General features: G+C 34.4%; 1 protein-coding gene across 5 annotated transcripts in view; it reads left to right on the forward strand.

Moving 5' to 3' along the window:
• Positions 1–12,551, forward strand: part of ASPM (assembly factor for spindle microtubules) — a 64,159-nt gene extending 51,608 nt beyond the window's left edge. For 4 of the 5 annotated variants that reach the window (XM_027613547.2, XM_027613552.2, XM_027613550.2 and 1 more), the window contains exons 21-28: positions 1,045–1,254; positions 2,252–2,401; positions 3,271–3,462; positions 3,918–4,110; positions 4,257–4,411; positions 5,827–6,003; positions 6,973–7,142; positions 11,987–12,255. In XM_027613547.2, the coding sequence (XP_027469348.2) occupies positions 1,045–1,254; positions 2,252–2,401; positions 3,271–3,462; positions 3,918–4,110; positions 4,257–4,411; positions 5,827–6,003; positions 6,973–7,142; positions 11,987–12,089 (1,350 nt within the window). In that variant the 3' untranslated portion in view covers positions 12,090–12,255. Of the gene's footprint in view, positions 1–1,044; positions 1,255–2,251; positions 2,402–3,270; positions 3,463–3,917; positions 4,111–4,256; positions 4,412–5,826; positions 6,004–6,972; positions 7,143–11,986; positions 12,256–12,413 lie in introns of those variants that run through there. The other variant, XM_027613549.2, reaches the window with a different exon arrangement.
• Positions 12,552–14,710: the final 2,159 nt, after the last annotated feature.

Consider the following 14,710-nt stretch of genomic DNA (forward strand, 5'->3'; position numbering starts at 1 on the left):
TTAAGCATAGGAAAGAAACAGGCTTGCTGGAGGGGAGGTGGGGGGGGATGGGGTGACTGGGTGGTGGGCATGAAGGAGGGCACGTGATGGAATGAGCACGGGTGTTGTATGCAACTGATGAATCGCTGAACTCTAAAACTAATAATACACTATATTGTTAATTATTGAACTTAAAAAAAAGGAAACCCCCCCAAAAATAATATAGTCTTTAAACTACAATTGGTGATCTATTAAAAATATTTAACATCAAAGTTTAGAATAGCTGCAGTACCTATAGCCTTTTATTAAAGAAATCAAAACTAAAATTCTACTTATAAATCTCAACATTCATGTAATATTCACTATTATTATATAGCCATTATTATTATACCTACTAGTGTATATTTGCTAATTGGATGCTCATAATCACCCTCTGAAGTAGTTATTATTAGCATACCTATTTTACAAATGAGGAAACTGAGGTCTAGAGAGAGAAAGTGACTTGCCCAAGGTCATTCGGCCAGTTGGCCGGGGAATCTATGTTTTAAGGCAAACCTAGTTCCCATTTTAATTTATATACTTCTTCAGGTGTCTTAGAATTTGGTTGTGGAGATGTTATGTAATTGAAACTAAGATGTGCTAGTGCTAAGATGTACTCTAAGGTTCTTGAAGCAACAAACAGCTTCCCTGATAGCTGTTTACAATACCCATTCTGTTCTTTACATTGCTAGCATTTTTATTAAATGTATAGGTCCTGTGGTAATATTAGTTCTTTTCTCCCTCACAATGAGAGGTATCAAGAAGATGAGAGGGAAAGAGCACCAGATACCTATTGACCTTGGCTTGCACCTTCATAAAAATTTAATTTTTAGCTGTAGACCTATATAGGTTTAGAAATTATACACCATCACCTTTTCTTTTATATGAAATATGACATTCTTAAGCTAAAAATATAAGGAAAAATCACAATTATACGATCTCATTTTACATTGAGAAATTCAGAAACCTATGGGTTGAAATTATTAAGCCTTTCTATTAATGCCACTTGCACATTTTTCCTTATAGAGACATCGAGCTGCTTGTTTGATCCAAGCGAATTTTAGAAGATACAAAGGAAGGCAGGTCTTTCTTCGGCAAAAGTCTGCTGCTTTGACCATACAGAGATATATACGAGCCAGGAAGGATGGAAAGTGTGAAAGGATAAAATATGTAGAATTAAAAAAATCTACAGTTGTTCTGCAAGCACTAGTGCGTGGTTGGTTAGTAAGAAAAAGAGTAAGTATTTATAAGTAGAATATCTCAGTCCTATGAAATGAAAGTATTTGATGTTAAATTGTGTTAAGAAATTTTAGATTTTGGAGAATAATTTCAGAGCTAATATAACCATTAACTTGAATTCAGCTTCTGCAGAGCCATGTAACAAGATCACTGTCTGCTATCGAGTTTTGTTCTTTGAGCCTGTTTCTCATAGATGCTCACCAAAAATGCAAACTAAATTTTCTCTTGTGATGAATCTTAACAAAGGAACTGAAAGAAGAGTGAGGGAAGAGCTCCACACATGAAGGAGGTTGTGATTCAGGTAGCCATTTGCTACCACCAAGCAACTCTTTGAGGTGTTCTGAGCTACCGTTCCTGTGATAACTTCCACATCTTCAGCAAGAGAGAATCCTCTGGGAGAGTTCATGATGTTTTTGGCATCTAATATATGAAGCACTGGCAAAGACAAAAAAATTTGAAATGAAAAAGGAAATCTTTTATATTGTGTTCATTAAATATAAATTGGAAGTTTAAAGGCCACTATTGAGAGGTTCTGCTACAGGAGTCTTGTGCTAGATTTGTGCAAGACTGCCTAATAACTGGAGAAATTGATTCGAATAATTTTGTCTGACTTACTATGACCATCTCTAGCAGTTCTTCTTAGAATACTGTAATTTGTTTTGAGTTTAGTATTCATTACACTTCTCTCATTATAGTTAGTACATTCAAAGCTTTAATTAGCTGTTTTTGTGTAGTCTAGTTAAATTAAATACTGTTCTTTAGTAAGGTGCCCAAAATACAATTTTGCTTTTTATACCCTGAGTTAGGGGTTACACATGTGGAAATATTGTATAGTAAAGGATTATAATCACTTTGAGTTACAATGTAAATAATCTTAATTAAAAGTTAACTTATTGCTAATTTACATAATTTGGTATTGAGGAAATACAAAAATAAACATTGATCAGTTGTCCTAAGAGTCAAATATCTGGTTAATTTTTTATTTCTCTTTTAGATTTTAGAACAGAAAACCAGAATTAGGCTTCTTCACTTCACAGCAGCTGCATATTATCACCTGTCTGCTCTTAGAATTCAAAGAGCATATAAACTTCACATGGCTTTGAAGAATGCCAACAAGCAAGTTAATTCAGTCATCTGTATTCAGGTTAGCTTTTCCTTTGCAGCAGTAAAACTATGGAATAATTTTTGTTACAAATTTTCTATCTTAATAAATAATTTCCAAATACCTTATGCTAAGGTCATATAATATGTAGCCTTTTGCTTATAGGATGACATATTTAGGATGGCTTGACGGGTTAGAAATAGGTTGATGTTTTAAGGCACAGGAATAAAGCTATGAATTATTTTCTGAAATAATTATACTCATTTATACTCATAGCAAAGTCTGAGGGTACCTGTTTTTCTACATTCTTGCCAACACGTAGTGTTAAAGACTCTGATTTTTGCTATTTTGATGAATGGCAAATTGCATCTCATTTTTGCTTTGGATTTCCTTTCATTGCTAGCAGTTCTAAAAAATGTTTCATGTGTTGGTTATTCAAATTATTATCTGTGTATTGTGTGCTTTTTCTTAATGTATGTGTGTGGTTTTTTTTTTGTTGTTTTTGTTTATTCATATACTTTGCCCTTTCCTCTTTTGGATATTCTTTTTTCTTATGATTTATAAGAGTTCTTTATGTATTTTGGATAATAACTCTCTTTACATACATTAACATATACTTATATGTAAAATACTGAGTGAGAAAACAAATTGCAGAATGACACGTACAGCTTGCTAGAGTTTGGATAATTTGTGAAATGAAGGCTATGTTGTACAGGGTTAAATTGACACATACCCAATGAGGACTGGAAGATTTGCACCCAGTGGAGTGGAGAAGTAATGCCACTGGGGAGGGTTGAAAGATATTTCAATATAATCTTCTGTTTATTTCACTTGTGTATGTATGTGTATATATGTATTTATTTGTTTTAAAAACCTGAAGTAAAGAAAATCTCTATATGTTTTACAAACAGAGATGGTTTCGAACAAAATTACAGCAAAAGAGATTTGCTCAGAAGTATCATAGCATCATCAAAAGTCAGCATGAAATTCAAGAATGTATGAGCCAGCAAAACAGGGCTGCGTCAGTAATACAGAAGGCAGTACGCCGCTTTCTCCTCTGTAAAAAACAGGAAAAATTTAATAATGGAATCAGTAAAATTCAGGTAACTGGAAATATTATGATGTTAGTTCCAGACTTTGGTTTATGATTCACCTACATGATATCTAACATTTTAAAAACACAGTCACATTTTAAAAAGCTGAGGTTTGCCAGTTGAATAACTCATAAATACTGTATCATTATTAAGCCCTTTATTTTCAAATTTCCCTAGAGACATTTAGGATTGAGGTGAAAAAGTATTTTAGCATTTTGTATAGATTTAGACATCTTTGGTCAATGAATGATGCTTCAGGTTATATACAGGAATATTATATATATTTCTTTTTATAAAAATCTGTGTAGCTATTTATTAGAACATGAACTGAGGTTTTATTTGCAAAGTGTCTGATTATATCCTATAGATTTACTGAAAATACTTATTTTGTAGAAATAGATGTAGATATAAGTTCAAAACATCATGGGATTAATCTTAAAATTACTGTGTTTTGTCTTTTTAAGGCATTATGGAGAGGATACTCTTGGAGGAAGAAAAATGATTGTACAAAAATTAAAGCTATACGACTAAGTCTTCAACTTGTTAACAGGGAGATTCGAGAAGAAAACAAACTCTACAAAAGAACTGCACTTGCACTTCATTATCTTTTGACCTACAAGCACCTTTCAGCTATTCTTGAGGCTTTAAAGCACCTAGGTTAGTTTTTCTTAACAATATCTTGTATAAGGTTAGAAATGCATTTTTACCTTTGAGGTGTACAAAGAATGTTATAGTACAGTATTAGCTAAAATTTCATTTTGTTGCTATGAATTTATCTCTCTCTTTTTTTTTCCTCCTTTCAGAGGTAGTTACTAGATTGTCTCCACTTTGTTGTGAGAACATGGCGCAGAGTGGAGCAGTTTCTAAAATATTTGTTTTGATCCGAAGTTGTAATCGCAGCGTTCCTTGTATGGAAGTCATCAGATATGCTGTACAAGTCTTGCTTAATGTCGCTAAGGTAGTTTTCCATTTTAATAATGAATTGTTCATTGGTCAAGAAATCTAACCCAGCAAATTAAGTTCATGCTTGTTCACCACTAGAACTTAGATCGCCCAGTTAGAATTCATTTATGTGCAAGAGTCTTAGGGGGGAAAATATTTACTCTGTTAACATAACTGTACATAGAAGCACTAATTTTTTATGATTTTATTTTTTCTGTCTTTATGATATTAATAACAATGATTACTAACATTTATTGAGTACCTCCTACGTGCTAGTGTTTTCCATGCATCATTTAATTTTTCTTACAGTAATCCTCTCAGGCAGTTCATGTTGTTATTCCGATTTTATAGAGAAGGAATAATAATCCTTATAGAAGTTAAGTCTCCTGCCTAAACACTTGAGTGTGATAAGTGATAGAGCTCAATTCAGATCCATGTTGTCCACCTCTAGAGCTGGTGTTCTTATCCACCACATTGTATCAAAACAATAGAACCTCTTATAATCATGTCGGGCAAAACATGATGAAGGTATTGCTATCACTTAGTTACCCTGTATGTAAGACTCTATGTAGGTATTAGCATTTAAGATTTTTGGCTTTGGACTAGTAGTAGATATCTGTACTAAACTGTAATGCATGCAGTCAAAAATACTGAGATGACAGATTTGTCTTCCCCACCCAACCCCTTTGCCATAACTTAGAACACTTTACCTGATGTTTTCTTACTGAGAAGTGGTGGTTAAGAACACAGACTGATGCCAAATTACCTGGGTTTGAATCCCAGCTCTGCAGCTTATTATAGGTTACTTAGCCTCTCTCTGCTTTACTTTCTTTAACTATAAAATGGGTATAGTAATGGTATCCACCTCATAATGTTATTGTGAGAATGAAATGAGTCAATATATATAATGTGCTTCATACATAAAAGTGCCAAATGTTAACTGTTAATATTGTTTTATTGTTGTTTTTATCTTAGTATCATTAGCATTATTTGTTCCCATGCAAATTTCAGTATGAATCTAGTGATACAATTAGGTATTTGAAGCAGGAAAAATATATCCCAATCTTAGTCTTTATCATTATTTTACCCTGTGATTAACTACCACAGATAAGTTATCTTTTTCCTGTGAGGTTCTCAGTAAAATTGCCTTGTCATTAAGCTTTTTAGGGTGTTCATGTTCAAAGATTTTAGATTTCATTCATAATTTGTGGAACTTAAAAGTCAGTTGGGAAGAAAACAATTAAAATGCAGATATGCATATAAAATGGATCCAGAAATGATAGTAAAATCAACAAGTCATTTCACAGAGTCCTTCGGACTTGCCATAGATAGTCCAAAAAGTTGGCTCTAAGCTTTTTTTTTTTGATTGGGCTATTTCTAAGGCTAACATGTGTTTGTTACAATGTTTGCTTTCATTCTGTTCTCTTCAAGTATGAGAAAACTACTGCAGCAGTTTATGATGTAGAAAATTGCATAGATACACTGCTGGACCTTTTGCAAATGTACCGAGAAAAGCCTGGTGACAAAGTCGCAGACAAGGGTGGAAGCATTTTTACAAAAACTTGTTGTTTGTTAGCTATTTTATTGAAAACAACAAATCGAGCCTCTGTAAGTATTAGTTGTCTTCCTTTGAGGTTATCTTTCCAGGTTTTTAGGTTTAAGATTTACATTTTTCCTTCAGTAATTGTCACAATTTAAATAGGGTTTTGTGTATGTTCAAACCTGCCTTTTAAAAACAAAACAAAACAAAACAAAAAAACCTGCCTTTTTTGTTGATATAGGAGGTGTTTGCCTGTTGTGTTGTGTGCTGTGTGTGTTGTGTTGATATAGGAGGTTTTCTAATGTATTAAAGAAACTAAATTTTAAAAATAAAGTTTATTACAGTTATATAAGTAGCCATTTCCCATTTACGAGGAAAGTAACAAATTATCCTACTAAGGTAGAATACCACATATATGTGACTCCTCATCCTCCTGTTGTAACCATAAATACATTTCAAGCTTTTCTATGGTAAGACCTCTCTAGGTGTTACAGTCGAACATGGGGGAACCACAGGCTATGATAGAACAAAACCACTGAAGGATTTTACATGAGGGAGTATGTTCTAGTTTAAATTTCAACATGACTTTGGCTACTGATTGAAGAATGGATTTGGGAAAGTGTGTGTGGATGTAGGGAGACCATTCAGGAAGGAGGGACGTATAGATATGTAGTGGTCTAAGCAAAGAAGTGTACTTGACCTAGGGTTGTGAGAGATAAGTCGATAACTTTGGAAACCTAGAGAAAATTCACAGGACTTGGCAACTGGATATAATAGGTCTATTGACTATAATACTTACCCTTTTATTCAGTATGGAGATAGGTATAGAATCTTTAAATATGTACCTTTTTTATAATTGTCTTACAATTTAGTTTATAACTTAAACCAGTCTAACTGCTCAACTTGGAAAGTATGGCTTTTGATTTTGTTAAAGACACATAAGTTTATTGTCTGGTGGTTATTATGGTTGATTTTACTAGCATAGAAGGGATACCAAATTTTTATTAATTTTAATAAATGTATATTTTCTTTTTTAGGATGTTCGAAGTAGGTCCAAAGTTGTTGACCGTATTTATAGTCTCTACAAGCTTACAGCTCGTAAACGTAAAATGAATACTGAAAGAATACTTTATAAACAAAAGATGAATTCTTCTATAAGTATCCCCTTTATTCCAGAAACACCTGTAAGAACCAGAATTGTTTCAAGGTAAGCAGTAAATGTGTACTCTATAGTTTTGTGTCACTGTTCATTCATTCATTCATTCATTCATTCATTTAGCGAACATTTTTTGAGTACGTACTATAAGCAAGATACTGTACTTGACAGTGGAGAAACAACATATGAGTAAAAATAGAATCTTTGGTAAATCTAAAGTAGACCTTCTCAGGAAATAATGAAGTAATACTAACACTGTGGCTTTGGGTATTTAATAGTTATTTGATAAATTCCTTGTATTAAATAGTTAAGTACTAAGTCTAACAATTAGCATTTTATAAGCTTTGCTGTATAAACTTTTTTTTCCTTGCATGTAGAACAAACTACACTGTTCAAAAGCTGCCAAAAATCCCTCCTGGCTACAGTATCAACTTCCAACTCTTCTCCTAATCATCATGATACTTGAGATTTCTCCTTCTAAAGAAGTTCTTTATGAGACCCTGTAGTAGTTTCCCTAGAGCTGCTGTAACAAATTACCACAAACTTGGTGGCCTTAAACAACAGTAACTTATTCTCTGATAGTTCTTGAAACCAGAAGTTCAAAATCAGGGTGTCAGCAAGACGTCGCTTTCTCTGAGGGCTCAAGGGCAGAATCCTTCCTTGACTCTTCCAGTTTCTGGTGACTCTAGGTGTTCCTTTGCTTGTGGCTGTACAACTCCATTCCCTGCCTCATGGGCCTCTTCTCCTCCTCCCTCCTCCTTAAAAGGACATGTGTTGGATTTAGGTCCAGTTCAGATAATACAGGATGATCTGATCTCAAGATCCTTTAGTTAAGTATATCTGTGGAGACCTCTTTTTCAAAATAAGGTAACATTTACAGGTTCTAAGGATTAGGATGTGGACATACCTTTTTGCGGGGGGGGGCGGCCATTCAATCAACAGCAAACCTATAGAGATAATAGTAGCTTAACTAGTTTAAGACATGTACCTTTAGAAATTTTTTAAAAAATGGGTATTAGCTTATCTGGTTAACCAAGTAGACACCTTTATATCAGTGTCAGAGTAAGTATGGTATGGAGCTGCACCCTATGCTTTAAAGTGCTGAACTTGTGATTATGACACAGCATGGAGCCACATACTTCAGGAGAATGACAGTAAATAGGCAAATAAGTGAATAAAGTAAAGAGAATAACTTAGAGGACCTGCTAAAATAGTGTGACTGGGAAATTGTCTCTGGGATGTAGTTACAAGAAGTAAAAGTCAGAAAGGACAGGAGAAGATAGAGTGGGAAGGGGCATTGAATCATGGGTTTTGTTTTGGAAAGCCTGAGGTTCCTGTGACAGTTTAGAGGAGGAGAGAAACAAGCTATTAGAAAATCAGGGCTGTGGTTCTAGGCAGAAGAATCAGTCTAGAGATTTAAATTTGGTAATCCAAATTTAAATTTGGATTCAGGAGTCATTAGATCACATTTAAGGGTATGGTAATAAATCCAGTCATCTCAGGGGAAGAGAATTCCTAGAAGAGAAATTCCCAAACCGAACCTCAGGGTAACCCCACTTTCTCCAGAACTCAGAGAAAGAACCAGCCAACAGCTCTGAAAAGGAATTGGTAATTAGATAGACGATATTCCAAAGTGGTGTCCCATCAACTGTGTGGAATGCTGCCGAGAGGTTGTTAGATAAGGTACGAAAAATGCCCATTGGACTTGGCAAGATGGAGGTTAGTGGTTAAGTGGTGACACGTATAGATTAAAGAGGATTGAAAAACAAATGGACCACATCATATGAAAAATTCATGAGTTTATGATGATACTAAGGAAAAACATTGGTTACCCTTGAAGAATACTAGAGAAACAACTCATGATGCTTAGTATGGGTAAAAGGAAAAAATCAAGTATGTCCCATTTTTCTTATATAGACACTATCTTAGGGCAACCCAATGGCTGATGTAGGAGTTTTCTATTAAAAAAAAGTGTTTAATAAATGCAGAAGGAATATGAAATTATCATTATTTGTAGCCCCAGTGAAATAATAGGTCTACTTGAGGCCACAATTCATGCAAGTTTGATAACAAAGCTTTAGATGAATTAAATCTTTGTAGGTGACAATAATCTGTTGATGAATCTTGACATAACAAAAAGATAAGACCACCAAATATTGTCTTTCTGGGTACACAAGACCATCTGAATATGATTATTGTCACAAAAGCACACCTGAATCACCTCATGCCTTTTTGCACTATTCTGAGTGTTACCCCTAGACCCGTGCCAGGTTGCAAATTCAGTTACTGCTCTGTGTTGCTAGAAGTTCAGAAGCGTGGCATCAACGTTTAGAAACTTATATAGTAATTTAAGCATACTATTACATAGTTTTTTAAAGTCAGGTTTATTGGGATACAATTTACACAGTAAAATTCATCCTTTTTATTACGTGTAACGTTTGATGAATTTCCTTATGACAAAAATTGGTCTTGGGCGCCTGGGTGGCTCAGTTGGTTAAGTGGCTGCCTTCGGCTCAGGTCATGATCCCGGAGTCCTGGGATCGAGTCCCACATCAGGCTCCCGGCTCAGCGGGGAGCCTACTTCTCCCTCTGACCCTCTCCCCTCTCATGCTGTTTATCTCTCTCTCTCTCAAATAAATAAATAAAATCTTAAAAAAAAAAATTGGTTTTCTGTTGTAGGGAACTCTAGCAACATTCTTCAGTTAGATGATATAAATTAGAATTGTAATACTGATTTAATCTACAAAATTGTTTTTATTTATGAATTCATTTTTGGCCCAAAATTTATAACATTAGAACTTCAGCTATGACTTTTATATTTTGCTGAGGCAACTAAAATTTTATTTAAAAATGATTAATTTAGCATTTTCTGGTTTTACGTTGTTAATAAAAGATTTAATTGATTTTGATGAACTAAGTTAACTGATGATATTTAATATCCTTCTTTCCCTCCCCACTTCCTTCCTTCCCTGCCTGTCTCCATCTCCATGACTCAGCACTTCTCTACAAATCATAAATCCTACAGTGTTGACAATACACTATTTTTTGACCTGGGTTATATAGCAGTTAGCTTTATAGTTACTCATAATTATAAACTATGTAGTAGTTGTAAATTGGTTTTATGCTTACATATTTCACAGTATAACATAAAAAAGAGCCTACTTGCTTGAAACTTACTAATGAGGACCATTTCTACATTTGATTTCTATTTAAGGAATTGGGAAATTTTAATGCTAATTATGTTTTTAAAACTATAATTAACATGGGACGCCTGGGTGGCTCCTTTGGTTAAGCATCTGCCTTTGGCTCAGGTCATGATTCCAGGGTCCTGGGATGGAGCCCTACATCGGGCTCCCTGCTCAGTGGGGAGCCTGCTTCTCCCTCTCCTTCTTCCCCTCCCCTTGCTCATGCTCTGCCTCTCTCTCTCTCTCTCTCTCTCTCTCAAATAAATAAATAAATAAAATATTTAAAACTGTGATTAACATGAATTAACAGCTTCCCTTTTTCTCAGCTGAGATAAAATATTTCTATCACACCAAAGTTACCTTGTGCCCCTTTGCAGTCAGTTATCTCCTTTTAACCCCTAGATTCTGGCAACTGCTGATCTTATTTCAATACTTTTAGCTTTGTCTTTTTTATATGATTACACAAATGGAATCATACAGTATATATCTTTTTGTGACTGGATTCTTTTTTTAGCTTAATGTTTTTGAGATTTATTTATATTGATGCATGAATTAGAATTTCATTCCCTTTTATTCCAGAGTACTGTTCCATTGTATGGCTATACCACACTTTGACCATTTACCAACTAATAGATATTTGGATTTTTAACCAAATGGAAAGACTAAGAAGATGGAAATGCATAACATAGTAGGGAGTTATGTGAGAAAGATGTATGAGCTCCCCTCCAATGGATGTTATTTTCTTAATGAAGTATGAGATTATAAGCATCAGCTCAAAAGCAGACCAGAGAGGGTGTGGCAAGGACATTTGAAAAGAAGAAAGGAATAAAATGGTCATCTTGGGGAAAGAGGAAGGAAGCATACTAGGCAATTTCAGGCACCCATTTAGTTCTGTAATTATTGATGTAAAATCAATCAGCCTGGTTCTGCGATCTTTCTTTTCTTCTGGTTCAGCTGTACAGGAATGGAGAAGGCAGATATTTGGATTCAACTTGGAATCCAAATAGAACTTTCCATTAGAAATTAATAGGAAAGAGAAACAGTAGCATTAATGAAATTTGCCAAGGAGCTTATATTGATGGATCTAAGCTAGACAAGGAGGGAAGTGAGGTCAGCATTCTGATGGATGATGGGTACGTGTTGAGGTCAGTGAATTAGAGATCTCAGTGGGGTGGAAGAATATGTGCAGTAGATGTATTAAATCAAATGACATGGATGAATCAGAAGTGGTGGGAGAATGGCAGTCTCAAATTGAGATGTCAGTGGTGGGGTACTTTCTGATGATGATGATGAAGGCTATTATGTGATCATGTAAGAAGGAGTTAGTTGAGGGGGTACAGAAGGAAGGGGGTTGCAAAACTGCAGATGAGATTGTTGGATTTTCAGCTAGCTACATGGATGTTGAAGTTACTGAGAATGGTGGCAGGAGTTGAGAGAAGACCAAGAACCAAGTTTACAAAGAACAGAATCCCGGGAGTTTGATAGTTGACCAGAAGGCAGTCGTGAGCAAATAGCATAAGCCTCAAAGGAGGAAGGATGGTGAGAAATAGCCTGACAGTGGTAAATGGCGATAAACCCTCACCTGTTTGAGATGGTTGTAAGGGAAGTGATGTGTTCAGGAGGAGCCACATTTTTGTTAAGACAAAATAGTGAAGGTAACTCTTTTAAGAGAAGAACTTTGTTAATCCAAGATTTTTATTCTTTTCACAGACTTAAACCAGATTGGGTTTTGAGAAGAGATAAAATGGAAGAAATCACAAATCCCCTACAAGCTATTCAAATGGTGATGGACACGCTTGGCATTCCTTACTAGTAAATGTAAACATTTTCAGTATATACAGCAAAAAGAAATATTAAAGCTAATCATGAATGTGTGAAGTGTTTTTGGCTTTCTTTTGTACAACTTCTAAAATCTGATTTTGTATTAAAATTTAGAAAAACATATATATAACAATAAACTGTTTTCATATTTGTTGTTTCTTTTATTATTTTATGGCTTTATGCATGTAAGAAACCACTATGTCATAAAATGATTCTAACACTATTATTCATGTCTATTATCTTAAAATATTATGTTAGTCTGAATATAATCATATTCCAAAAGGGGAAAGAATAGCTTATTACTCTCATTTTATAGGTGAAGCGTTTTTCTAAAACAAATTTTGGAAATATAAGATTCTGCCAACACACTTAGAAGTGACAAGAGGACAAAATAATCTCACAAATGCTACAAACAACATCTCCATTTATCTCCCTGACTGACTGGACCATCCAGATAGGCAAGTGAGCTCCTCTAGGCAAATTAAATTCAACCTGCCCATTATATACTAAAAACCCTTAACTTTGAACTGATTGGAGTTATAATTTGACCTGAAAAGAACATGCTGTTGCTTACAAGAGAAACTTGTCACCTAGTCCTGATAGTGATTGGGTGTTGAAACCTAATTCGTTATTTTCAACAGCTTTGGGTCACTATTACCAGTACTAAACCAGTGTGGTTTCAGGACCACAGAAGCCTAATTCCAGTGGCTGTTTGAGATCTGATCGCATCCCAAAGTCTGTTCATATATGGAAGCCATAAAAGTTTTTAACTCTCTTAAATGAATAAAGAGTAGCTAAAAATGCAGAGATCATTTAACCACTTAGTTTACTAATTTGTTAGAATAAGGATTAAACCTAATTAGTCTGAAATTGGCTGAGATTTGGTTAGGATAGCTCTAAAGACCGTTTTGGTGTATTAGAATATATTGAAATTAACTGTAGAATTTTTGGTATTTCTTTGCCATTTTTCTTTCTTCTAATAAAGTGTTTTAGGAATTCTCAGTACTCAGTATTTTTCAAACATGATTTTTGTTGACTTTCCCAAATGTTTTGCTTTTCTCTTTGATTTAACAAAATCTTAGTATAAGCAATCTATTTACCTTGGTAAATTATACTACTAGGATATAATGTTTATTGGTATTAATTTCCTTTAAGATGGTTCTTTTTTAGCAAATATTTTTATTTTTATTTTTAAGATTTTATTTATTTGACAGAGAGAGACACAGTGAGAGAGGGAACACAAGCAGGGGGAGTGGGAGAGGGAGAAGCAGGCTTCCCGTGGAGCAGGGAGCCCAATACAGGACTTGATCCCAGGACCCTGGGATCATGACGTGAGCTGAAGGCAGACGCTTAATGACTGAGCCACCCAGGCACCCCTAAGATGGTTCTAACCAAAAAGTATTTCTATATAGTATTATGACTTCCAGATGTTAAAAAATTTTCCATTGTTGAAACTTAAACTAAATTTTTTAAAATATTTATGTTAGAGAGAGAGAGGGAGAGAGCGAGCATGCACGTACTTGTGAGAGGGGAGGGGCAGAAGGAGAGCAAGATAGAGAATCGCAAGCAGACTCCCCACTGAGTTGGGAGCTCTTTCCCAAACCCTGAGGTCCAGACCTGAGCTGAAACCAAGAGTCCAACACTTAACCCACTGACCCACCAAGGCGCCCCAGACTAAATTTTTATGAATTTTATATAATATCCTACACTTACTTGTAGAACATTCCTCCTAAATTTGTGTGATAAATCCATATCAGGATTCTAAGACCTAAAGGCTAAAAGGCTTGTCTGTCTGTGTTGATGATTGGGAGGACTGGTTGAGAAGTAATTAAACCTTTTTTACTTTAGAAGTAACTATTTTCCACAGAGATATTACATTATATTAAGGAAGGAAAATAAATATATTAACTGCAATCTAATTTTATTTTTCATGATTTCATTAATGGTGAAGTTAGGTGAGTTTCAAATTAACCTTCTTGTTAACTGTTATTAACCCAAATGTCCAGTAGATGTCATTATGCCTATACAGTATCATTTTTAATTTAGTTTTAAATGTATAAATAAATATATTGTTATATAGCTATGATTTTTGCAAATAAAATACATACTTTTAGATCCTTGGAAAATTTTATCTATATATCCCTAATACAGCTTGTTATTCCTACTGTATTTTGGCTTCATGCTTGAGAGGAATAAATTCACATTAGGCATTCTATATTCAAAATTGTTGAATTTTTTTCAATAGGTGATTTTTTTTCCAGGTTTATTATCTTTGTAACTTCTAAATTTTTGCCTGTAGCATTGAAAACCTAATACATTTACATTTACTGAATAAGAAGATACTATCTTTTGGATTGCTTGTTGCCAGTAGCTAAATTTTCTAATAGGCTGGCTTGTTTTTTTTTGTTTTGTTTTGTTTTGTTTTGTTTTTAAGTAAGTCCTACCCTCAACATAGGGCTTGAAATCCCAACACAAGATCAAGAATAGTATGCTCTACTGACTGAGCCCTCCAGGTGCCCCATCTAATAGACTTGCTTTTAACTTATATATTGTTCAGTCATTGATTCTTATTGTAAAGAAAGAGTGATAATAATCTTCTATAGTTCTGTTTTC

Source organism: Zalophus californianus, chromosome 10 (genome assembly GCF_009762305.2).
Source record: "Zalophus californianus isolate mZalCal1 chromosome 10, mZalCal1.pri.v2, whole genome shotgun sequence".
Lineage (NCBI taxonomy): Eukaryota > Metazoa > Chordata > Mammalia > Carnivora > Otariidae > Zalophus > Zalophus californianus.